Source organism: Euleptes europaea, chromosome 4, assembly GCF_029931775.1.
Source record: "Euleptes europaea isolate rEulEur1 chromosome 4, rEulEur1.hap1, whole genome shotgun sequence".
In the NCBI taxonomy this organism is placed as follows: Eukaryota; Metazoa; Chordata; class Lepidosauria; order Squamata; family Sphaerodactylidae; genus Euleptes; species Euleptes europaea.
In genome coordinates this window covers 19,932,045-19,951,011 of record NC_079315.1, presented here as the reverse complement: position 1 = coordinate 19,951,011, position 18,967 = coordinate 19,932,045, and the positions used below count along the sequence as shown (strand labels likewise).

Below are 18,967 nucleotides of genomic sequence, written 5' to 3'. Positions count from 1 at the left end.
CAGAAAGGGGTTGGGTTTGAGCTGAGTATTGTCCTGCAAAAGTATTGTCCTGTAAGTATGTGGCAGCAAGTTCTCTGCGGGTAGTGTGAATTCTCTCTCGTAAGAGAGCCCGTTCTAGATGGTCATAAATGCGGTTAGCTCGTGAAGTTTTAAAGATTCTTTTACTTGTGAGAAAAGATGGAATGGTTCCAGTGTCTCTGCATCGTAGTAGAAAAGTTAAAGAACAAAGTAGATGTGCTTTCTTGTTCCGAAGTGTTTCCAATCTCCGGGTCTGTTGAAATATTTCCTCCCCGTAGAGGCGTTCAAAATATTGTCGAAGGCTTTCACGGTCAGAGTTCATTGGTTCTTGTAGGTTATCCGGGCTGTGTAACCGTGGTCTTGGAATTTTCTTCGACAATATTTTGAACGCCTCTACGGGGAGGAAATATTTCAACAGACCCGGAGATTGGAAACACTTCGGAACAAGAAAGCACATCTACTTTGTTCTTTAACTTTTCTACTACGATGCAGAGACACTGGAACCATTCCATCTTTTCTCACAAGTAAAAGAATCTTTAAAACTTCACGAGCTAACCGCATTTATGACCATCTAGAACGGGCTCTCTTACGAGAGAGAATTCACACTACCCGCAGAGAACTTGCTGCCACATACTTACAGGACAATACTTTTGCAGGACAATACTCAGCTCAAACCCAACCCCTTTCTGACTATATATTACTCTTTCTACACCCTTGACACTGAGAGACACTGTCCTTCAGTGTTACTACTCTGAAGATGCCTGCCACAGTTGCTGGCGAAACGTCAGGAAAGAAAATTCCAAGACCACGGTTACACAGCCCGGATAACCTACAAGAACCAATGAACTCTGACCGTGAAAGCCTTCGACAATATTTTGAACGCCTCTACGGGGAGGAAATATTTCAACAGACCCGGAGATTGGAAACACTTCGGAACAAGAAAGCACATCTACTTTGTTCTTTAACTTTTCTACTACGATGCAGAGACACTGGAACCATTCCATCTTTTCTCACAAGTAAAAGAATCTTTAAAACTTCACGAGCTAACCGCATTTATGACCATCTAGAACGGGCTCTTTTACGAGAGAGAATTCACACTACCCGCAGAGAACTTGCTGCCACATACTTACAGGACAATACTTTTGCAGGACAATACTCAGCTCAAACCCAACCCCTTTCTGACTATATATTACTCTTTCTACACCCTTGACACTGAGAGACACTGTCCTTCAGTGTTACTACTCTGAAGATGCCTGCCACAGTTGCTGGCGAAACGTCAGGAAAGAAAATTCCAAGACCACGGTTACACAGCCCGGATAACCTACAAGAACCAATGAACTCTGACCGTGAAAGCCTTCGACAATATTTTGAACGCCTCTACGGGGAGGAAATATTTCAACAGACCCGGAGATTGGAAACACTTCGGAACAAGAAAGCACATCTACTTTGTTCTTTAACTTTTCTACTACGATGCAGAGACACTGGAACCATTCCATCTTTTCTCACAAGTAAAAGAATCTTTAAAACTTCACGAGCTAACCGCATTTATGACCATCTAGAACGGGCTCTCTTACGAGAGAGAATTCACACTACCCGCAGAGAACTTGCTGCCACATACTTACAGGACAATACTTTTGCAGGACAATACTCAGCTCAAACCCAACCCCTTTCTGACTATATATTACTCTTTCTACACCCTTGACACTGAGAGACACTGTCCTTCAGTGTTACTACTCTGAAGATGCCTGCCACAGTTGCTGGCGAAACGTCAGGAAAGAAAATTCCAAGACCACGGTTACACAGCCCGGATAACCTACAAGAACCAATGAACTCTGACCGTGAAAGCCTTCGACAATATTTTGAACGCCTCTACGGGGAGGAAATATTTCAACAGACCCGGAGATTGGAAACACTTCGGAACAAGAAAGCACATCTACTTTGTTCTTTAACTTTTCTACTACGATGCAGAGACACTGGAACCATTCCATCTTTTCTCACAAGTAAAAGAATCTTTAAAACTTCACGAGCTAACCGCATTTATGACCATCTAGAACGGGCTCTCTTACGAGAGAGAATTCACACTACCCGCAGAGAACTTGCTGCCACATACTTACAGGACAATACTTTTGCAGGACAATACTCAGCTCAAACCCAACCCCTTTCTGACTATATATTACTCTTTCTACACCCTTGACACTGAGAGACACTGTCCTTCAGTGTTACTACTCTGAAGATGCCTGCCACAGTTGCTGGCGAAACGTCAGGAAAGAAAATTCCAAGACCACGGTTACACAGCCCGGATAACCTACAAGAACCAATGAACTCTGACCGTGAAAGCCTTCGACAATATTTTGAACGCCTCTACGGGGAGGAAATATTTCAACAGACCCGGAGATTGGAAACACTTCGGAACAAGAAAGCACATCTACTTTGTTCTTTAACTTTTCTACTACGATGCAGAGACACTGGAACCATTCCATCTTTTCTCACAAGTAAAAGAATCTTTAAAACTTCACGAGCTAACCGCATTTATGACCATCTAGAACGGGCTCTCTTACGAGAGAGAATTCACACTACCCGCAGAGAACTTGCTGCCACATACTTACAGGACAATACTTTTGCAGGACAATACTCAGCTCAAACCCAACCCCTTTCTGACTATATATTACTCTTTCTACACCCTTGACACTGAGAGACACTGTCCTTCAGTGTTACTACTCTGAAGATGCCTGCCACAGTTGCTGGCGAAACGTCAGGAAAGAAAATTCCAAGACCACGGTTACACAGCCCGGATAACCTACAAGAACCAATGAACTCTGACCGTGAAAGCCTTCGACAATATTTTGAACGCCTCTACGGGGAGGAAATATTTCAACAGACCCGGAGATTGGAAACACTTCGGAACAAGAAAGCACATCTACTTTGTTCTTTAACTTTTCTACTACGATGCAGAGACACTGGAACCATTCCATCTTTTCTCACAAGTAAAAGAATCTTTAAAACTTCACGAGCTAACCGCATTTATGACCATCTAGAACGGGCTCTCTTACGAGAGAGAATTCACACTACCCGCAGAGAACTTGCTGCCACATACTTACAGGACAATACTTTTGCAGGACAATACTCAGCTCAAACCCAACCCCTTTCTGACTATATATTACTCTTTCTACACCCTTGACACTGAGAGACACTGTCCTTCAGTGTTACTACTCTGAAGATGCCTGCCACAGTTGCTGGCGAAACGTCAGGAAAGAAAATTCCAAGACCACGGTTACACAGCCCGGATAACCTACAAGAACCAATGAACTGATCTCTGTCGCCTGGAGATCAGCTGTAATAGCGGGAGATCTCAGCCACCACCTGGAGGTTGGCAAAGCTACTCTAAATCCACTCTCCGCAACCTGCACCTGCTGCTTTTCCAGGAATTCAACCCAGAACGTTTGTGCCAAATATCAAAGTTTTAAAGCAGGCAAGCCAATAAATCTGAGCACAGAACTAGGGATACCAATTGTTTTATGTGTTCTGCACTTCACAGTGAGCAAACAGACCTTCTTATGCATGGCGATGTAGTCCAGCCGCACGCCCCGCTCTCCTGTGAAGAAATTGGTTCCATTGTGGCAGTGACTGAGCAGCCTCCAGCACAGAGGGGATTTGGGGAATGGGTGAAAGGAGTCTCCGGGGCCTCCCAGTCTCAGTTGAGAACTGACTTCTCTTAATCCTTCTGAGCAGGCATCATAGTAGTTGAGAAATCCTAGGAATGAAATATGGTATTGTTAGCTGCTGTGTTTTGCTGCCATGTTTAGGAAAGGCCCTTTGCTCTTTGGAACATACCGGATAGAAACTTGCTAAAGAGTGGCATATCCTATTGTACGTGCTATGCCAACACCAACAGACTAACAACTGTAAGCTAGGAGTCTGCATGAAGAAGAAGAGTTGGTTTTTATATGCCAAGTATCTTTACCACTTAAGGAGGAATCAAACCTGCTTACAATCACCTTCCCTTCCCCTCCCCACAACAGACACCCTGTAAGATAAGTGGGGCTGAGAGAGTGTGACTAGCCCAAGGTCACCCAGCTGGCTTAAAATGTAGGAAACCAACCCAGTTCACCAGATTAGTGTGGAGTGGGGAATCAAACCTGGTTCAGAGTCCACCAAACCACCGCTCTTAACCACTACACCACGCTGGCTCTCAACAAAAATATGCTTCTTCTTTTTATAAAAACAGCTAGTTTCTGGCCCCTTTAGTTGCAAGAAACCTGGAAAGATACCTATAAATGACCCTTTCTGCTAAAGGACAAGGATCAGACTAGGCATTGGAAAATCTGTGATTGGCTCTCTCCAGCATTTAAAAAAACTGAATTGTGGCTTCGGCACTGATTCCGATTCGTCCTCTCCATGCAGTTTTACTGATCAAAACTGACCCATCCCTTGGGCTATTATTAGCCCAGGAAGGAGAGAAAAGACAGGCCAACTGGATGGTTGTCATTTTTTCTCCTCCAGGGCCAGTAACAAGTTCTGTTGGCCAGCTTCAATTGTTGAACGTGGGCATAGGCAGAAGGGTTAACCCCTTCATTCTGCAGTCAGATTCAACTTCCATCCACCACCACCCTCAACTGAAATTTCCATTTTAAAAAAATCTGGGAAGATCCAGTCACAGATCTCATCTGGTTTGGGCTTTGGAAGTCAGAGATGAGTTAGATTCAGCTTTGTCGATCTGGTCTGATTTCATGACAACATTGATTTTGTTGTGCGAATTACAATGATCTTGGCAGGTTGGAGGGATCCTGGATTCTTTGGGGTTTGGGATACATTTAGTTTCTATCGTTCTTAGCTTATTCTATAAGCACAAATCCCTACCCTCAATTATGTAGTAGGTCAAAGATTGGTGCTTTTCAACATGGGTTAGGTAAGGTGTATAAACCAATGTACACATGGTTATAATTGTTATAAAATGTTTATTTCATTTCCTTTAGTATATACAGTCACACTTAAGAGGCTCTCCTGACCCTTGTGCCCAATTTGCTACTTGACATTTGTTGATTTATCTTTTAAGAGCTTTAATGGTTCTTCTCTCTGTTCTCTCTGGGGCGCGGGAAACGTGATAGTCTTTTACAAGCTGTAAAATGGGACATTTATCAATCTTGTTTTCACCAGTCCTGTCCTATGAATCTGATTCACCTGTCCTATGAACCTTTCCGCTCCATTCAAATAATGAAACAAAAGCAAGGACTCAAAAACAAATTACCGTCGGCTGTCATCGATACGTTGTCAAAGTCATGGTGGTCGGGCTCATTCCAAGTCTCGAAATTCCACTTTGTGACATGTTTCAACCCATACCGCTCTGGAAATCAAAGGTCCATTTATGATGGCTCAGTGGCATTGGAAGAGCTCCTCTTCCACTGAGACAGAAACACAACTCTTAAATTGGAAGACTATTGTACCAAACCAATCTCTTCTTCAAAAGTGCAACAAACACTGTCTCTAAGGGTATATTTGTAGAGGAGGACAGGTGCATGTTCCAGCCATGCGCGACATGGCATCTTGCTGATGGGTGTCCAGGCACTCGCTTGTTTTTTTTAGTAATGGGGATAAAGAAGAAGAGTTGGTTTTTACACGCCGGCTTTCTCTACCTTTTAAAGAGGCGGCGTGGCCCCTACGCCAGTGTCCGTGCCACTCGCACAGTGCAAACTGGCACAGACACCAGCATAGGGGCACTTATGCCAGCACCCCCAGACTGTCCTTGCGCCCACGTCCCAGGAGGAATTCCCGGGGCATTCTGGGGGGCAGAGCTGCCATTAAGCAGCTTCCTAACCCCTTTCAGTCTGGGAATGCCCCCTTACGTTACAGCGTTGCTGCGCCACCTTTTTGCTGGCACAGCATTACAGTTTCCTATGGGGCCTTTCCCCTCATTTTCATTTTTTGGGGGCAAGAAAAACCCTTTTTTTTGGTCAGAGCAGTCGCGAAATCTACTTGGAGGCGCGGAGGCGCGGCCACACCATCACCTGCTGCTTCTTGTCTCAGGAATGGGCTGAGTAGGCAGTCCTTCAGGTGTGTTGGTCCCAAGCCATAGAGGGCTTTAAAGGTCAAGAACAGCACCTTGAATTGTGCCTGGAAACAGACTGGGAGTCAGTGTAGATGGGCCAAGACTGGAGTGATCTGGTCCCCACGACCCACTCCAGTCAACAGCCTGACTGCACCAACTGAAGTTTCCAAACACTTTGCAAGGGCAGTCCCACACAGAGTGCCCTGCAGTAATGTAACCAAGTCCTTAATGATGTCTAGATTCTTCGGAACTCTACTGTAACTTTCTCCCAGCCATCCAACTGGTACCATGTACTGTTTGCCGAACTATAGGGCCAAAACTGGGGGTTAATTACAAAAAGTTTCAACTGTATAAGTTATCCATTTTACATTGAAACATCTTTTCATGGTGACAGATCACAATGGGTAGCCGTGTTAGTCTGTCACTATCAGTAGAAAAGAGCAAGAGTCCCGTAGCACCTTAAAGACTTACAAAATTTCTGGCAGGGTATGAGCTTTCACGAGCTGTGGCTCACGAAAGCTCATACCCTGCCAGAAATGTTGTTAGTCTTTAAGGTGCTACTGGACTCTTGCTCTTTTCTATCTTTTCATGGTGACATTGACTTGAGAAACAACCATTTTAAAACCCTTACCTATGTATCTTTTGGCCAACTGTGCAATCAGGCTCTTCCACTGTATCACCTGCTCTTTATCTTCGAAGTCAGTGAAGTATCCTGAAGGACTTCCCATCAATTCAAATCCTTAGTTCATTTTTAAAAACAAAAAACAAAAATTATCTGAACAGTCATGAATTAGCAGTGGTTTTGGGGGCTCACAGACGCCAAGAAAACTGATCTTCTAACAGGCATTCTACATCGGGAACTTTATGATCCTGGGAAACGTGGGAATCCCGTATTCTCATTGTCTTGTTGCAAACCTGTTCATCTTCACTGGAAGATAGCCTCTTGTCTGAGTTGGGAACATATCCTTCAATCCATTATTGCAAAAGTTGCAAAGATCTGCAATGTCTCCTTGTACGTGAGGTATGACAACAATTCCCATGGAAGGCAGTGATTTGATTTGATTTGATTTATTGATACGGTCTGTTTGACCAGCCAAAAGTTAATACGTAAAATTATCTGGCTCAATAGAACTGCAAAACTAATACAAATTACAAAAGTAGATAAAAGTCTACTTTTGTAATTTGTATTATTAAAATTTAAAATATTAATACCTATCAAGAGAATTAACTTATCACCTTAATATTTCTAAAAAGTATAGCAAGGTTTAATCATTTTTTACATCCTATTTTCATGTGTTTTAATTGTGGTGGCGCAAAATTTGGCAGTTGGGAGTGAAAAGTGTGGCGTTTCACCCATCAGGTGCCTCTTAATCAGGAACTCAACTGCCTTATTGGGGAATTGACTGATCAGGGGAAGGCAATGTGGGTTTAACTTCAATGTAACATTGACGTGTTAAATTCCTGTCGTTTTCAATGAAACTGCTGTACTGAACTCCAACTGCCTTCAGCTAAAAACTGCATTTAGCACTGGCAGACTGCAGCAATGCAAATGCACACCTTTACCTGGATTTAGCTTGTATTCCCAGAGAAGATCCATAAAGTTATCCAGGTGGGTGAAATTGTAGTGAAGCGTCCCATTTGTCACCCTGAAAAAGGCAAGTTTGATTTTAGAATCCCTGCAACCTAAATAATTTCCCCATAAAACAGTAAGTATATACATGGGACACCGATGCATATTCATTACTTAGTGCCTACGGCATTGAATGATGGTTTGCACATGTGAATGCACCAACACATATCCAACTCCATAGACAGAATTTTGATATTTCTCTACATATAATATATATGTAGAGTATAATACTTTTTGCCATTCAGCCAATTTGTGCATCCAGCTACAGGTTACCCAGTGTTGAGTAATTAAGCATGTGTGAACTATTCTAATAAATGCAAACATGGACATTTGGCATATGTCTGTGTCTGTACAGTTGTGATTTTCCCATGAAGACAGCAGTCTCAGTTGCTGATCAATCCACTGAATTAGCATGAACAGATACACTGGCATAGATCTTCCTTCAAGGAGCCTTCCAAGGAGATTTCCTCTATCTTAAGTGGCAATTCTGTGGAAAGAAGAGCTACTTAAGTTGGATGAAGGCTTCAAACTTTGCTCCACAGAGTCGTAGGTTTAGGGGTAGAATCCAAACCAAGATATGGTTTTGGGGGGTTGTAACTATTTTTCTTGCCACTTCTTGTAGAGAAGGAGGCATCCTTCAAGGGCCTCCACTTCCTCTTATATCTGCTATCAATTTAACAGATCTAACCTGAAGGTGGGGGGCGAAAGGTCCTAGGAGCCGGCATGACCTCTTGAGGCAGCGAAAATGCCACTTGCACCGGCTAAACTGGCCGGCCACTTGCACCAGCTAAACTGGACGCCGCCGCAGGGACACTTACATCGTCTCCAGGGAGCAGCACGAGATATGGGTGCTGGCGCAGCCTCCCCGGCAGCGTTTCCCCACCACAAGGGCTCACGGCAGCGCCAAAGGGGCGTTCCTGGGGGAGGGGGCTGATTAGTCAGTTCCCAAAGCCCTTTCTTCCCAGGAATGCCCCTTTTAGCTGGGGCAAACTCTATGGCGTGGAACTCTATAGCCCGAAACTCTGTGGCGTGAAACTCTATGGCGTGGGTACACATTTGACCGACCTCGGAAGGATGGAAGGCTGAATCAACTTTGAGCAGATACCTGAAACCGGCTTCTGTCGGGATCGAACTCTGGTTGTGAGCACAGCTTTTGACTGTAGTACTGCCGCCTACCACTCTGCGCTGCGGGGCTCTCAGGGCAAGATCTACTTGCTCTTATTTTTTCCCCACCTCTTCCCTTCTGAACAAAAACCTCTTGACAAAGCATCGTAAATCCATCCTGGGCAACCCATCTGATCGATGTTTAATTTGGACACCGTATACACGTTAAAAGGGAGTCTTTAATGACCACCCTTCCCGCCAGTTAACAGTCCAACGTCTTATAAGCGAGGATATAAAACAATGTGAAGGTATTCAGGAACGGTATTCAGGAAAGGTCTCCTGCATAGACATATCGCAATACAGCTGCAAGGACAAGATTTCTTTGCTCGATTTTTTCCCCCACCTCTTCCCTCTTGAACAAAATCTTCTTGACAATATCATTGCAAATCACCATTGGGATATGCGTGTAAACCACGCAGGGCTCCCAGATGAGAGGAATGAACAAGGAGAGCCTTTGAGCAGCTAAAACTGCAGCCTGCGATTCCCCCCTTCTCAACCAGCCGGGCGCCTTTTGCCGCACACTGCAGGAATGAGGCCAAAGAGAAGGCAGCCAAAAGGAGTGCGATGAGGCGAGAGTGGCGAAGACAAAGAACCCTTCGCCAGCTGCTCAGGAGAGGTGAGTGTTTGCCGAGACAACATTAAATGGATTCGGCCTCGCTTAAGGGTTTCAGTCATCCATTTTAGTCTTCTTCTTTTTTTAATTGTGCATGAAACAGGCGATGGAGCCAAAGCAAATCTTTCTCGTCGGCGTAAAAACATAAAAAGACCATCACAGCAAACGGCACCCCTGTTTTTGACAAGGAATTCGAACTGTGATGTGGGTTGGCCATGCTGGCAGGGTTTGATAGGAAGCCGAGCGAGCTTATAAACCCGTATGTAACTCTGATCCCCCCCACCCCGAGCAGACTTGTACAGGATAAACTAAAAATGGATACTGCTTCCTCTAGCTTCGATGTGTCACTTGTCTGCTCGATTCAGGTTTGGGGAGGCGGGGTACTCTTTATGTGCCTATAAGGAAATAATGCAGAGCGTGGGTTTGTGAAACGCTGCTTTCTGATACAGGAAGCAGTGTTCTGAATGATCTCTGAGCCGAAAGCTTGTATCCTGTTCTCTTAATGTAACAGGTGTTCAACAGCGTAACCCGTTTCCACCGAGAATCGAGGGCGCTGGATTCTTCGTTTGCGCTGTCTCCTTGGGGAATTGTTCACGGAGATTTTTTAAAACGAAAGAGGGAGAGGGGAGAATGCTTCGGTTGCCTAGCAGCACACAAAAAATTGCCTATTAAAGGAGGCACTGGTCTCCGTTACCGTCATTTTAAAATATTGCTACCTTCCTAGTCCCAATAGTGTTCAACAATGACTGAAAATCAACATGATAAAAATAAGCTTCATATCATTATTTAAGTGAAACAGCAACAGCAAAATAAAACCAATCTGCTTCTAGCCTAGGGGTGGTTTTATGAAATCCATCTTTGGCTGCTGTACATTGTCTCATGGTGTTCATATGCTTCCATCTTTATGGCTTGTTTTATTGTTGTTAATTTTATGCTGCCGTTTTTTAAAAAAAATCTTTTTCTTCTTACTTGTATTAATTTGTGAACTGCCTCGAGTAGATCTCTGGAGGGGCGGCAAATACATTTTCTTCTGTGGTGGGAAGAATACAGTATTGGGGCTTGACAGTCATCCAGGACTGTTCAAAAACAGTTTGTGATCAACACAGGAATTTGCTATTCTAGGAATACAGTAAAAGACTCCTTAGGCATGCACCATTCAGGGGCCCATAAATGCATTCCCGGCAATATATCTCCCTGAAGTTGCACTACACCCTTCTGAGATTCAGTGTAAGCAGAACTTGTTTCCACACATTGCACCCTCTGCCCGCTGGTCAGTGGGAGGAATTGAGGGCGGCATGCTCCCACAGTGGGGTCAGTTCCACACTGGGGCTGTTCTAGGCAAACCAGCAACTTCTATTTTGGCATTAGCACATGCAACGTTACAACGGAGACTCCGCCACCTGACGATTCATACTTCCCCTTCTTTCCTCACAACAACCATGGGAAGAAGGTTAGGATTAGAGGCAGTGACTGGCAGCGTGGTGTAGTGGTTAAGAGCGGTGGTTTGGGGCGGTGGACTCTGATCTGGAGAACTGGGATTGATTCCCCACTCCTCTACACGAGCGGCGGAGGCTAATTTGGTGAACTGGATTGGTTTCCCTGCTCCTACACATGAAGCCAGCAGGGTAACCTTGGGCTAGTCACACTCTCTCAGCCCCACCTCCCTCACAGGGCGTCTGTTGTAGGGAGGGGAAGGTGATTGTAAGCTGGTTTGATTCTTCCTTAAGTGGTAGAGAAAGTCGGCAAATAAAAACCAACTCCTCTTCCTCTTCCTCTTCTTCTTCGTCATGCAGTGAGCTTCATGGCCGAACAGCAGTTTAAACTCGGATCTCCCAGGCCCTCGACTGACACCATAACCACTACACCACACTGCTTATTAATGTATCACTGTTTACTAATGTACTGGAGCATTAAGGAACAGATTCAAGTGGACTTGAGTCGGGCTCGTCTTCTGCAGGCCAACATGGCTAACCCTCTGAAACCAGCTTCTGTCAAGTTATCCGAGTAAATGTAGTTTTGTGACTGAGACAAAAAGGTTCTTTTAGGGATCATTTACAATTCTGAAACTTCTGAGAACGAGAAAATATGAAATGAGAATCACAGGCTGCTGCTTTAAGATACCGCCGTCTCCTTTAAAAAAAGGTTTCCCTGAGAAGCACCCTTTTCTGCTTAGGAATCGAGAAGTGTATTTAAAGAGACACAACGTTGGGTAAGCCACCTTTTCCACTGGAGTATAGTGTGTTTGTTTTGTAGTCTCTTTGTAGCTGCACAAACTAGGCAGGTACGGGAGGGTTGCAGATCGCTCACTTTACTTTTATCATTAACATGGCTTGGCCAAAACAGGCACAGGGAAGTGGAGAGATTCTCTGAACTCACTTGCCCTGATCCTTTGGACCAAGAGGAAAGGCCACAGGTCTCACTAACCCTGATAGCCGTGCCATCTTTTTCTGCCTGGTTGGCCACTGGCGAGAGGAAGCCTGCTTCAGGACTCAGACGAATGCCACATGTTCATCTCAGTGTTGGGGAGGGGCCGTGGCTCAGTGGTAGGGAATCTGCTTGGCAGAAGGTCCCAGGTTCAATCCCTGACAACTCCACTTAAAAGGATTAGGTAGTAGGTGATGTGAAAGTAGGGTTGCCAACTTCCAGGTACTGGAGAACCAAAACAGCACAAAAACAATATAAGAAATGCTTAATTTTATAAGTGAGTAAAGTGCAAAAGTGACAATAAATATATACAATATAATACAACAAGATACAGGTATATCTCAATCCAGCATGTCAAGGACTTGGAAACCTCTCAAGTCCATTCGGATGTAAGTCCAATAAATCCAGTAGTTATATAGGAAGAATATTTCCTTTATGTGCTGTTTTGGTTCTCCAATACTTTTACAGCACTGAGCCTTCGTTTTTTCCACAACTTCCAGGTACTATCTGGAGATCTCCTGCTATTACAACTGATTTCCAGCTGATAGAGATCAGTTCATCTGGAGAAAATGGCCGCTTTGGAAATTGGACTCTATGGCATTGAAGTCCCTCCCCTTCCCAAATCCCACCCTCCTCAGGCTCCGCCTCAAAAATCTGCAGGTATTGCCCAACCCAGAGCTGGCAACCCTATGTGAAAGACCTCTGCCTGAGACCATGGAAAGCAGCTACCAGTCTGAGTATACCTTGATGGACCAATGGTCTGATTCAGTATAAGGCAGATTCATGTGTGTTCATGTGGAATGTTTATACAGTTAACCTAGTTCATTCACATTGCACATAAACAAAATTACACTGCGCACAAGAAGAGCTAAGGAAAGTCCCTGATGTATAAGAAGAAGAGTTGGTTTTTATATGCCGACTTTCTCTACCACTTAAGGAAGAATCAAACCGGCTTACAATCTCCTTCTCTTCCCCTCCACACAACAGACACCCTGTGAGGTAGGTGGGGCTGAGAGAGTGTGACTAGCCCAAGGTCACCCAATTGGCTTCATGGGTTGGAGTGGGGAAACCAACCCGGTTCACCAGATTAGAGTTTGCCACTCATGTGGAGGAGTGGGGAATCAAACCCGGTTCTCCAGATCAGATTCCACCACCCTAAACCACCGCTCTTAACCACTACACCATAGACATTTCAAGGCATATTCCCAGTAAATTCTTGTTCTTGTTTGTTAAAATGTGGGGAGCAGACATTTTACTAGCATACTTTTCATGGTAGACCATCTTAACTAGCATTTGTGCAATTTTCACATGAACACATGAAGCCGTCTTACACTGAATCAGACCCTTGGTCCATCAAAGTCAGTATTGTCTACTCAGACCAGTGGCGGCTCTCCAGGGTCTCAGGCAGAGATCTTTCACACCACCTACTTGCCTAGTCCCTTTAACTGGAGATGCCGGGGATTGAACCTGGGACCTTCTGCATGCCAAGCAGATGCTCTACCACTGAGCCACGGCCTCTCCGCAACTACTATGCATCCTAGCCTGTCTCATCTTTGTGCTGCTTCCTCGGCTAATGCAAGATTTCCTTGCCAATGCAGCCGTTCAAGCGGGAAAGGGCTGAGAAACTGGAGAAAGGCCTTGGAATCAAAAGCCTTACTAACGGGCAGGACTTTAATAATTAAGGAGAGTTAATTGATACAGGAGTTAAATGGAGTGTGCTTCACAAAGGAAGCTGCAGGTGTACCTGTTGTACACTTGCGTTGTGCTATCAAATCACTGTTCCATGTCACCCCGTCTCTAGCTGGCTGGATGTAGCTTTCTGGTGTTATCAGTTACCTAACCTGAGAGCTGGAAAGCCATTAACTTGAGATATTTAAGGGCACTTGGAACCTTCCAAATGCAAACCACGTGTTCTACCACTGACCTACGGCCTGTCCTCATCAGGACAATCCTAAGCATGTTTACTCAAAGATAACTCCCACTGAAATCAGACTTACTTCCGAATAGATGCACATAGAACGAAGCCTTAACCAGGTATGATGGCAATATTCATGATTATGACTATTGGACAGGGTTGCCAGCTCTGGGTTGGGAAATACCTGGAGATTTCTGAGGCGGAGCCTGAGGAGGGCGGGGTTGGGGGAGGGGAGGGACTTCAATGCCATAGAGTCCAATTGCCGAAGCAGCCATTTTCTCCAGGGGAACTGATGGGCTGGAGATCAGTTGTAATAGCAGGAGATCTCCAGCTAGTACCTGGAGGGTGGCAACCCTACTATTGGATGAGCAAAGTATGACAGTATTTCTATCTTTGAGTTCCAGATGAGTTGCAGAAGGGGATGCTATAGCTGACAGACCGACCCGTCTAAGGCAACCCTGGTGAGGTCATGGCTGAGAAGAGACTCAAATCGGAATATTCCTGATGCAGAGGTCAGTCATCACTGTGCCGTGTCAACTCTCTTGGGAGTTCCATCTGATGTAGGTCTGTGAAGAGCATTTCAGCGTAGTACGTTGCAAAAAGCAAGTGAAAATGTTAGATTCAGGGCCTGACAATAGATAGTCCTTGTGTTAGGATACCCATACCACTGGAACCTTCCCTATGGTGGCCAACTCTGGGTTGAGAACTTCCTGGAGATTTTGAGGCTGGAGCCTGGGGAGGAGAAGGGACTTCAACGGGGTATAAAGCCATGTCCACCCTCCCACAAAGCAGCCATTTTCTTCAGAGGAATTGATCTCTGTCATTTGGAGTTTCTATTCTCTCCAGTATCAGAGGAGCATGCCTATTATATTAGGTGCTGTGGAACACAGGCGGGATGGTGCTGCTGCATTTGTCTTGCTTGTGGGTTTCCCAGAGGCGCCTGGTTGGCCACTGTGTGAACAGACTGCTGGACTTTATGGACCTTGGTCTGATCCAGCATGGCTTTTCTTATGTTGAGATCAGCTGTAATTCTGGGAGCTCTCCGGGCCCCACCTGGAGGTTGTCAGCCACAGTCAGGGTCTACCATGACGATCATCACTCAGATGTGCGCGTGCAAGTTCCCTGTTCAGAACACAGTTCCAAGTCATGCAGGGCCCGGTTTGGATCAGGACTATGGTGCGCAAACAGAAGGGTAGCTCCTGTCGCAGGGGAAGCACTCCTGGCCACATCGGCGAAAACGTCGTGTGCTGCGTCAGTTCATACAGAGCCCTCGTGGGCCAAACTGCACCCCTTGGGGATGGTTTGGGTTAGGAAAACGTCACAGAAGGAAAGGCGGAAGCCCCTTCTCATGCACTGCAGTTCTGATCCAAATGGGGCCTCGTGCGCCTTAGACCTGAGCTCCCAGCAGGGATCTCGCCAGCACGTGTGGACAGTGCAGAGCCAGGGAAAAACATGAATGTGTTGTTAGGCCCTAAGAAGAGCCCCGTGGCTCAGAGTGGTAAGCTGCAGTACTGCAGTCCAAGCTCTGCTCACAACCTGAGTTCGATCCCAAAGGAAGTCGGTTTCAGGTCGCTGGCTCAAGGTTGACTCAGCCTTCCATCCTTCTGAGGTCGGTCAAATGAGTACCCAGCTTGCTGGGGGTAAAGGGAAGATGACTGGGGAAGGCACTGGCAAACCACCCCGTAAACAAAGTCTGCCTAGTAAACGCCGGGATGTGACGTCACTCCATGGGTCAGGAATGACCCAGTGCTCTAGATCCTAAGAGGTGGATCTAGTCAGAAATGCAAGAGCAGCTTAAAGAAATGACCTTGGAAAATATCTGAACGGTGGGTAATTACCTAATGTTTTGCTGTTCATCTTGTGACGTAGAACCATCAAACTAACAATTATGACAATGAGCTAAAAAAATATTTTGCTCTGTGGCCGGCAAAACACGAGAGGCCAAATTGTAGACATGAGTCTGCGTGTTCCCAGCAGCATAATTATTTTAGACATAACATGCAGTTGTTCTAAAACTTTAATTTTAGTTTAATTTTTAATTTTAGTTTTTCATACATCACAGAATCTGTGCCACGTGAATTCTGTCCATGATTCTTAACCTCCATTAAAGTAAGAGCCACTATCTGGTTTTTCAGTTTCCTGGCAGACTACCAAATTTTCTTGATTTACAACCACTCACATGGGAGGACGTGCGATGTTTTAAACTGAGCTGTAATGATTTAGCTTTAGTTGATTAATCAATTGGAAACAATTCTGTGCCATCGGGATGCCAGCTAAGGGCATGCTTTCTGTTTCAAAATTATTTCAGTTCTGGAGTTCTTGTAATAGCGTGAAAAAAGAACATATCAAAATGACTCCCTTGCTATCACATGGTAAGTTATATTTCAGTATCTTCATAAAGTGCTCACAGGGCCACCGATGCAAAGTTACTCCAGTCTAGGTGCACTGATTTCAATAGATTGGAGTAACTCCGCGTAGAATTATTGTGTTGTAGGTTGAGGTTCTGGTAATAGGCAAATGTGTGGAATTGACTGTAAAAAAAAGCAAATGATTACCCAAAAATCCCTTCATTGGTCAGTAGTCCTGATTAAACTCAACTCCTGCACTTTCTCTCTGTGGCCGCAGTCAACCAAAATGGGGGGAGCACAATGCAGAAAGCCAGAGGGTGCTTTGGGGAGGGGCTGTGGCTCAGTGGTAGAGCTCTGCTTGGCATGCGGAAGGTCCCATGTTCAATCCTCGGCATCTCCAGTTAAAAGGACTAGGCAAAGAGGTGATGGGAAAGACCTCTGCCTGAGACCCTGAAGAGCCGCTGCCGGTCTGAGTAGACAATACTGACTTTGATGGTCCAAGGGTCTGATTCAAAAGAAGGCAGCTTCATGTGTTCAATGTTCACCACGGCCATCTCTCGTGCTGAAGAGGCAAGCTGCTACTCAGTGTGGATTTTAAAATTTAAATGAAATTGAAGTTTGCTGTTTGGAATCTTTGACCACTACCTGAAGAATGCACCACCAGTTCACTTCCTACTTAGAGGAGGAGGAGGAAAAGAAGGAGTTGGTTTTTATACACCACTTTTAAGGAGTCTCAAAGTGGCTTACAATCACCTTCCCTTCCCCTCCCCACAACAGACACCCTGTGAAGTAGGTGGGGCTGAGAGAGTTTGGAGAGAACTGTGACTAGCCCAAGGTCACTGCAGGGAGCTTTTAATTTAGGGAAGTAGTCAAATTGCAACTCCCTTACCTGCGGGCTGAAGTGGTTCAGCCCATTCCACCATCTCAGAACTGAACACACGAAGCTGCCTTACAGGAGCCCTCTACCCTTGGCATCACACGAGTTGATATCAACGCCCAAGAAGCAGGAGCAGGCATGAATCACAAGCCGCCGATCGCGTGTAAGTGGGGTGGGGCCCACAAGTTTGCGCCCACTCTATGTGAGTTGATTCCAACATGTGTCATGGCGCTGTAGAGGGCTACTGAGGTCCCTGAGGAGGTCTAGCATGCTCAGTACTGGGTGGCTCTCCAGGGTGTTGGGGTAAAGGTTGTTCATATCATAGAATCATAGAATTGGGAGGGACCACCAGGGTCATCTAGTCCAACCCCTGCACAATGCAGGACATTCACAACTACCTCCTCCCCACACCCCCAGTGACCCCTACTTCATGCCCAGAAGATGGCCAAGATGCCCTCCCTCTCATCATCTGCTTAAGGTCATAGAATCAGCATTGCTGACAGATGGCCATCTAGCCTCTTCTTAAAAACCTCCAGGGAAGGAGAGCTTACCATCTCCCAAAGAAGCCTGTTCCACTGAGGAACCGCTCTGTTGGAAAATTCTTCCTAATGTCTAGACGGAAACTCTTTTGATTTAATTTCAACCAGTTGGTTCTGGTCCGACCTTCTGAAGCAACAGAAAACAACTCGGCACCCTCCTCTATATGACAGCCCTTCAAGTACTTGAAGATGGTTATCATATCCCCTCTCAGTCTTCTCCTCTTCTGGCTAAACATACCCAGCTCCTTCAACCTTTCCTCAGAGGACTTGGTCTCCAGACCCCTCACCATCTTTGTTGCCCTCCTCTGGACATGTTCCAGCTTGTCTACATTTTTGTGGTGCCCAAAACATCACTTGCTGCCTGACCCATTTTTTAACCAGGGACACCAGGGACTGAACCGACCACCTTCTGCATGCAAAGCAGGTGCTCTGGCGCTAAGCCAGAGCCAATATCTTTTCATTAGGCTACACTAAACTGAGGTGAAGTCTTATCTTGACAGTCTGCATGCCCTGTTTCATGCTGTACGCTTCGCAGCCAATATGCAATAACCTCACCCCTGCCATTTAAACACTGTGCCGCTTCTGAATGATCCAGTGATACATTAAGCTAGCTGTATGCATTGTAAAAAAAAAAGAGAAAATAAAATAAAGTGCGGCCAGGCTATGCAGAAAGCCCCACTGCCAGACATGTTGTCCTGCTCCCGCTTTAAGTAATTACTTTCTGCCAGAGACGGGTTCTTGGATCAATTATTATACAGACTATACTTACAAGGATTATAACTTGTTTAATGTTTGCCACTGAAATTGAATCACTGAGGTCAACCGGGTGGGAATGGAAACAGAGATGAGGTTTGGGGGTGGTGCCCCGTGGTCCCTTGTTTACTCCCGTCAATATTTACCTAGCGCGGCCTATTGCTTGATTACGGGGGGCAGCCCACAAGTATTAAAACACATCCAACTTCAGCCCTTGGCGCTGAGTGGCTTCCGCAGCAGCAAAGTGCGGGGAGCTCGGGTGGAATCCTCATTCGTTCCTTATGTGTATATATATATGTATGCATCGTCAAAGGAGATAGGTAAGCAAAGCAGAAGGGGTCTTTCTCGTTGCGAGAGTGTCCGTGCCGATATCGCAGGGCGGGCGGGCAGTGCACATCTAAAGGCAGCATGCAACACCCGCAGTTCACCGACGCTAGAAATAAGTGTTTAATTCAGGAGCTGATTGCGGATTGCGACAGGTTTCAAAGGCTGAAAACGTGCTCTAAGTTTTTCAGGACGCATATTCAGGAAAACACTTAGGGCTGTTTAGCTTGGAAAGAAGGCGGTTAAGGGGAGACACGATAGAGGTCTATAAAATGATGCATGGTATGGAAAGTGGACAGGGAGAAGCTTTTCTCCCTCT

General features: G+C 45.5%; 1 protein-coding gene across 1 annotated transcript in view; it reads right to left on the bottom strand.

The window, feature by feature from the left end:
* Positions 1-18,967, bottom strand: part of IDUA (alpha-L-iduronidase) — a 62,157-nt gene that overhangs the window by 29,566 nt on the left and 13,624 nt on the right. The window contains 4 exon segments of the mRNA XM_056848947.1: positions 3,567-3,769; positions 5,264-5,359; positions 6,693-6,800; positions 7,625-7,707. Coding sequence (XP_056704925.1) covers positions 3,567-3,769; positions 5,264-5,359; positions 6,693-6,800; positions 7,625-7,707 — 490 coding nt within the window.